The sequence below is a fragment of the Miscanthus floridulus genome, chromosome 2 (genome assembly GCF_019320115.1).
Source record: "Miscanthus floridulus cultivar M001 chromosome 2, ASM1932011v1, whole genome shotgun sequence".
NCBI lineage: Eukaryota > Viridiplantae > Streptophyta > Magnoliopsida > Poales > Poaceae > Miscanthus > Miscanthus floridulus.
The window spans coordinates 31,233,782-31,241,575 of record NC_089581.1 but is presented as its reverse complement, the minus strand read 5'-3'; the positions used below and the strand labels follow the sequence as shown (position 1 = coordinate 31,241,575).

Genomic DNA, 7,794 nt, shown 5'->3' with positions numbered 1-7,794 from the left:
ACCTGCAGGTTTGTAATTTGTCAATTAAAAATTGGCATATATTTTGCATGGACATCAGCTAATGCAAAAGCAGTGTTAAAATGCTTACAGCGCCATTCACTTGCACATCACCATTTAATAGGCAATCCAGGTCATCTCTAATTACCCAAGCATCGTCAATTCGGACAAGTAAACTTTTTTCCTTTTTTCCTTTCATGTAGTGAATTACCTTGACATCTTCTTCTGTACACTCATAGTCTGCGTTGAAAATAATTTTATTAATTAATTAATTTCAAAAAAATATAAAAAATAAGATACTATTGAAGAAAATGACTCACCTTGAGGCAGGACCTTTGCATTATTCGCCTTCTTAGGTTTATTATATTGAGGAATCGCAATCACATCCTCGTCAGCATGCTTTCTAGCTTCGTCTTTTTTTATATTAACTATTTCTAGGACATCGTCTTTGATTTGCTCTTCTTCTTTGATCCGCACTTCTTCTACATCCCTATTACTTATCTGCATATGCAATATTATATTATTAGTGGGTGATGCAACCCATATAGATAAACATGAGTGAGGATATGTGAGTAGCTTGAGACTTCCTTGCGTACCTCATCCTTGTCAGCACGCTTCCGCTTCCTGTCATCGTGTGGCTCTAGATTTAGTATTATTTCGCCATCGTCTTTGATCGGCAATTTTTCTATATCTGTATTAATCTGCTATGGGATATTATAATAAATGCTAAATGCTGTTTTTAATATTAGTACCTACGTATGTACTGACCCATATAGATATATACATACACTGATGTTTTCTTTGTCTCCGTCCTCGGCATCTATCTGAGAATTCCCAATAGGTTCCATTGATGCCTCACTCTCTACATCCTTTTTCATTTCTTCTGCGTTCACATGAGAGCAGAGCATAAATAACAGAATAATATTGGAGATCAAATTTTTATGAATAATCAAACGTGTCTTATAATTGATTGATAAAAGTAACAACCAATAATAATAAAAAATGTTACAGCATCATTGCCAACAATAGAGTAAGAGATGTCGAGGTCTCTATTCCCACTGCCCAATTGTGGCGAGTTGCACGTTGTTGACACTTCATTCAACTAAAGATTGATAGGGAGCAACCAGAGTACAAGTACGAACCGTCATTGGGATCCAATTCACATTGCTCCGGCTCCATTGACGTTGTTGGCGGCTGGTCGCCACTCGCCATTGGTGTAAGGTACCCTTTTCTATAATGCCAAAATAGCTTAAATCAGGGTTCCGGATCTCCGTTTTGCAGAGCATGGAGGCAAGGCAAGAGCGAGCATACCAGGCGTGGCGGATGCTCGTCGTAGTGTGCGATGAAGACCTCGTCCGCTGGGAGTAGGGCTGCTGCGGCGCGTGTTCGTCACGTTGATGCAGATGACCTCCGTAGGCGTCGATGTGTCTCTTCCCGGTGGCCGTCTTCGACGAACTCCTTTTATCACAGGAGATAGATGAAATATATATACTGTCACCATGCACCATACAGAAGAACTTGCGGCTTTCGCTATAAAATTCTGCAGCAAGTTGGTACTCACAAAACTAATAACTGAATCTTGAACCAAACAGGGCACAATGTCATGTTAACTGAAACTGAACATATTGTGTTAACTGAAACTGGAACCAAACAGGGCACAATATTGTTTATATATATTCAAATAATTCATTTGATGGAAGAGGAAGAGGTCGATTATTGGATGGTTGAATCTGTCTTATTCGATGGCAAAAAAACTTGCAGTCTACCATCTGAAACAAGTTATGCTGATAATAAATTATCATATGAACCTCTGAGCTATATACTGCATTAATCGACCCCAACCAAATAAGCTTAGCAGCGCATACTATAGCCATCTATGAGAAAGTTAAGATTGCAAGTTTCCTGCCTGTTGTCAGACCTGGTACAGGAACTGGACTCTTCCTCTTCCGTTTCTTCAGAGTCAAATGAACCTGAAAGTTTGGAAATCAATATCGTATAAGAGACAAGTAGGACTCTGATGCTAAAAAATAAAAGTATCAAGCAGACACCAGCGATATTTATTCTTACGAGGACTTATAAAATGGTCTGAGTATACACACCGTCATTCACCAATTTAGGACATCTTTGTAAACTATATTCTTGGTGCTCTTCCCTGTAGGATCTAATTCCTCTTTTGGTTTTGCTAGAATTCTTGTTGTTGATCTTGACACCCCCCTTGATAAACCAACATAAAGTTGTCCATGCGAGAACACGGGCTCTGGAAGGTAGATCCCAACGTTTGGGATGGTCTGTCCCTGCGATTTATTTATTGTCATGGCAAAACTTAACCTCACTGGGAATTGTTTTCTCTTGAACTTGAAAGGAAGAGAAATATCATCTGAGGGAGACAATGGTAGCCTTGGTATGAAAACTCTTTTCCGCACATGCTAACCACCAACAATCTCAGCATCAATTGCATTGTCTTGCAATGCTCTGACCATAAGCCTGGTTCCATTGCACAACCCATTGTTAGGATCAAGATTGCGGAGAAGAATCACAGGACAGTTGATTTTTAGCTTCAGCTCATGCGGGGGGAGGCCATTTGGAGTTATTGAGTTCAAAAAATCAATAGGGAAGTGATTCGAAGGATCATCAACAACAGTGTCAAAGTTGTGGTAAACTTTTTCCTCACCTGGAAACCTTTCAATCATCATTGCGTTCAGCCTATCAACATGCTCATTTTTTGTCAATAGAATGGCCCGTCCGCTCATATAGGCGGCTGATGTCGCATGCTCTCCAAGTGATGGGAACACCGAGGAAATGAGTCTATTGACTGCCACATTCGTGTCAGTATATCCAATCACAATGTCATCAGGAAGTCGAACATAATCATCTCCAATCGTTTCCTCGGTTCCGTTTCCAATACGTAGCAGGTACTCAGAAAACCAAGGGTCTGACTGTGCTCTCATGTTTTGTGACAATTGTATCTTTCTTATTTTATCCCACAAATAGGATCTTTGCAAGGTAGCATCAGTTATCTGTGCTCTTGTCCCACGTGGCACCACAGGAAGGACCTGTCTAAAGTCTCCACCAAATACCATGACCTTTCCTCCAAATGGCAAAGCACATTCCATGATATCCTGTAGGGACCTATCTAGTGTCTCGACGCACTGACGCTTGGTCATGGCAACTTCATCCCAAATAATCAAAGATGCCCTACGAAGCAATTCTGCAGTGCCACTTTGCTTTGTAAAGTTGCACATGGTGTTGTCCCCAATTTTAATTGGAATTTTAAACCTGGAGTGTGCAGTGCGTCCTTCGGGCAATATTGATGCTGCTATACCAGAGGTGGTTGTTGCGATGGCTATTAATCCTTTGGAACGAACTTTAGCCAGGAGCGCCTTCTATAGGAATGTCTTTCCTGTGCCTCCCGGACCATCAACAAAAAAACTTGGCTCTTTTTGGCAAAGACATGCTGAATGATTTCATCAAACCCTTCTCTCTGCTCCTTGTTAAGAGAATAAAAAATATCTAGGTGTTCTTGGTCAACAGGGACATTCTGCTCCTCTCTAACCTCTTTCATCATGTCAATGGAGGTTGGACCCATATCGCAAATAGGTGGCAGACCATATTCTCCGATATCTTTGCCCATCGAGTGAAGCATATCCCGTATGTCCCTGAGCACCATTTGCTCCACTGTCGACGTGTTGCTATTGTCCCGGCTAAAGTCTTCACCTAACGCATCCTTATGCTTGTCCCATAGTTCATGTATGTTAGTGGCCTCGTCGAACACAAGCATTGTAGCAAACAACCTCCGCAAGGCACACGGCATCTGGAAAGTGGTGGCCTCAGTCAAGCAGTCATCAATTGATCTATCTGTCTCAATAAGCCGTCTTTTCTCACATGCCTCCCTAAAAGTAGAGTATGTTACACCAGCCACTGTTCTTAGATCCTCAAATGATGTTGCACCTCTCACATGATTTAGTAGTACTCTTAGGAAGTATCTCTCCCCTTCAGCAGGGTTAGCATAGACAATCCGCCCTATCTGTGCTGACGCTTGTTTTCTTCCTTGCCACACTTTTTTCCCTGCGATCCATCGGTAGTGTTCCGGAAATTCTCTATATAATATTTTCCTTGTTGCCCTTTCTTCACGGTTTTTACTAAAATACTCCGTCAGTGTTGTCCTATTAGAAGCCGGGCGACTCACAACATCCTCCAGGTTTTCGTCATCATTGTATGTCACGGACTGCATATTAGGCAAATGTAGCTGGAGCTGCAATACTGACGGATAAATTCCAAACATTGGGAATCCGAAGATCCTGTACACAGCTTCCGGTGGAGAAATGTACCTAGCATTCCTATACTGTTGTATCTCATTGATGACACCATCATTCCTATCATTTTGGTCTGCATTTACCGAGAATGATGCTTGGTCGTGGCCTTTATATACGTACTTAAATAGATACTTCACTGCTTTAATGCTTGCGCATGCCTCAACATTTATGTGACAGTTGTATCTAAAGAGTAGACCAGGGTTGTATGGCACCACCCACCTGTTATCTAACTCTGCTCTCCTGATCCTGACTCGTCGTCCGTCATCCCTTCTCCGATAGGTTGGATAGGAGTCCTTTCCTTGTTGGGTCGCCTCACAGAACTGTCTAGGGTATTGAAAGCGACACTCTCCATTTACCATGCATGCACAGTGTTTGTTTAGGACGCCACATGGGCCATGAAGCATATGGCTGATAACCAGATCATGCAACTCTGGGTATTTGTCCTTGTCTGGTATCTCTGCCGAAATAACTCGATCATATGCATCTAGGGTTGTCAACTTACTCCTTGATTTCATGATCAGCAATAAATGCTCATGTGGCAGACCCCTTTTCTGGAACTCGGTAACATGAGCGTATGCTGCAACTTCACCAAAATACTTCCTCTTGATTAGAAGATCCTTTAGATCACGCAACTTTGCCCTTTACACTCTTGCAACCAGTTCTGGCCTATCTTGTGGGTCCTGCCCCGGTTCGAGATTGCTTGTTATCTCTTCCCAGTAGGGATTGCATGTCATGGTGATGAAGTAATCAGGCTTTCCAAAACGCTGAATAATAGCCATAGCATTAAGGAATCTTTGCTGCATGTCTCGATCGCATCCTGGGAATGATCTTGGCAGCACAATTCTCTTGCCAACCTTAGAACCTTGTGTCTCTCCAGCAGAGATAACATCAACAAGTCCCTAAAATACATTTAAGCACTTACTTTTAGCGAAAGGCAGTAACAAGGTTGCAAAGTTCATGAAAAACAATTATATAAATAAACAATATAATATGAGTGGTTACCTGGTATAGCTCCACCCGTATTAGTTTTTGGTGCTCAGGATTAGAGTACCAATCTAGCCTCATAGACTCAATCTTTATATACATATCCACAGCCCACTGCTGGAAAAGACGTCCTCCGAATAATAAAATGTTAAAAAGTCCCCGTCTAACTTGCAACTTGAAGTAGTAGTATTCTCATGCAGTTACATATTTTGCGGATTGTGCTGCATCTGCAACTCCAGCTAGCACGTCACCTTCTTGCACATCATTGTCGCCTTCTTCCACATGATTTTCGTTGTTATTATCAGCTGCAAGATACACAAAACATTAGATAATGTTATAATTAGTATTATAGTATCGAATCAGTAGTACCAGTATAATAGCAAAAAAAATATTATAGCAAATAATACCATGATTACCACCAGTAGCCCCTTCAGCTCTACCATTAGCACTATTAGTAGAAGCCACGGTTGCAGATGGTGGAGTGAATGGATCCTCACTGTATGGCATAAATTTGTTCCATCATGTTTCCCCTCGTGGGTTATATACAGGATAAGCTAAGGCGTCATAACAACCATTCCATGCTCGGATATACTGCGGACGACGATCGGTCTTTCCATATACAACCACACTTCTATCAAAACATCTCTGTGGATCGTTCCCATCCATCCAAATAGCAGCAACTTGGGATGCCATTGGGGCATTGTACCTTCTTTGGTCAGGCGTGACATTTGTATTGAGTTCAATCTTGTACTCATCCAAGTTTGGAAAATCCCCATTTCTCCTAAAAGTATGAACATATGGGTTATCTTGCAAGATTGCTAGGATAGTCTGAATGATGTTGATATCAAGATCAGGGGACCTTTTGACTCTATGTGATAAGGCCTCATCTTCTGTATCATAAAAGTAGAGCTGCAAATGCCGAGCACCGCGGCCACCTGGCACCAGGTGGTCAAGACGGTGGTACAACATACCATGCACTCAAAATGTATAAACACCGGTCCGTGCTAGACTTTTATATCTGTCGTCAGTGGTAACCCCTAGACTTGCAAAGGCGAAATGTGAGTTGATATAACGTATATGTTTCCTGAAATATTTTGCATCATTGTGCACTTGACTTGTGAACAACCTTTTGAGCTCTGCAGGAACATCTGGTATATGTATCTGTACTTTTCCTTTTCTACAACAAAACCCGGGTGTCTCACCCTAAAACCTCATCGCACCACAGTAACTGCAGTCAGGGACCTTTCTCAATTTATGTCGTTCTGGCAGGTTCTGGTAGATGTAGTCATATGGATCGTCATGTGTCACACTGTTTGCAGCTGGACCCTCTGGAGGCACGCGATATGCCTCATAATCATGACCTGTGTGGACATTGTAGTAATTACTTTCACTTAATATATAAATATTTGGTAAAATGAAGCTGCATTTATAACCAGTAGGGATAGATGTTGTCGTAGTACCTTGCGCATGTCAGTGAATGACCCCATCATCATCGTATAAGTTTTCATTGTGCAATCCATGGCCACCGTCCATGGCATCTTCATCTCTGTCCCAACCATCATGCGCTGGTTCAAATAGTTCACGGTCGAATTCTTCTTCATTCACTATACCACAGCCCATACTAGCGTCCAACCAAGGGTCGGTAAAAATGTCGAAATGCCGTTGGACGGTCGGACGGTATAACTTAGTGGCTTACGGTCAGACGCTATATCTTGTTTTGGCTACAGACTGTCGGTCGTTAATTCTATTTCACTTCGACGTTGAACGGTCGGTCGTTATATCATACTTTTAACGACCCACAGCTCGTCGCCGTAGATCCCGCCTAACTTTTTAATGTGGACACACCTGTCAGAAAAAAAATTGGAGCGCGCCATTCCAGCCCGCCAAGGCACAACACCACATCAGCCCATTTCCCGTCTCCCCTGGGCGCTCACCCTAGTAACCCATGGTCCCTTTCCCCAAACCCCAGCGCAGCACCCCGCCGCCGCTGGCTCCAATCGAAGAAAAAAAACCGCGGCCACCACCAGTCCTGTACACGGAGCCGCCCCTTGGGAACTGCTCGCCGCCGTCGGCCGGCCGCCCTCACCAGTGGCCCCCTAGCCTCCTCCGCGCGCTCAGTCAGCGGGCCAGCGACCTCAGGTCACCCCTGCCGGCGGCGACCTCAGTTCAGCCGCTCCGCGCCGACGACCTCAGCTCGACGCCGTCTCCAGGTCAGCACAGCCGGTGAACTCAGCTCGCCCCTCTGTAACATCCCTGATGTTATAAAGTACTTAAAAGGTGATCATGTCATCATTATGCATAATCATCATGTATCAACTCATGAATGCATTTCAGGTTTAATTTATAGCATGTAAATGTTGTTATGAAGTGTGTTATATGTTACATGAAATAATAGTGATTAAGAAACTTTGTGAATTTTAATGTGGGAATCTATTAAACAATTCAAATTCTTCCTTAATAAAAGTTTAATAATTTTTGTTGCAATGCTTGGTGTGAATAT

At 42.7% G+C, this 7,794-nt stretch overlaps 1 protein-coding gene across 1 annotated transcript; it reads right to left on the bottom strand.

Annotated features, from left to right (window-relative positions):
- Positions 1–3,343: 3,343 nt before the first annotated feature.
- Positions 3,344–7,168, bottom strand: LOC136536292 (uncharacterized). The gene is made up of 6 exons (XM_066528637.1): positions 7,081–7,168; positions 6,515–6,655; positions 5,499–5,599; positions 5,313–5,411; positions 4,956–5,209; positions 3,344–4,493 (listed from the first exon to the last, which is right to left on the bottom strand). The coding sequence occupies exons 1-6, from the start codon at positions 7,166–7,168 to the stop codon at positions 3,344–3,346; spliced, it is 1,833 nt and encodes a 610-aa protein (XP_066384734.1).
- Between the last annotated feature and the right edge of the window lie 626 nt (positions 7,169–7,794).

Excerpts from the sequence above, each read along its gene's own strand:
- LOC136536292 (XM_066528637.1), bottom strand. The coding sequence starts at position 7,168 with ATGGCGCGCTCCAATTTTTTTTCTGACAGGTGTGTCCACATTAAAAAG. Across the intron at positions 6,656-7,080 it reads CGAGCTGTGGGTCGTTAAAA|GTCATGATTATGAGGCATAT; the intron begins GTATGATATAAC and ends ATGTCCACACAG. Across the intron at positions 5,600-6,514 it reads CCCTGACTGCAGTTACTGTG|CTGATAATAACAACGAAAAT; the intron begins GTGCGATGAGGT and ends TGTATCTTGCAG.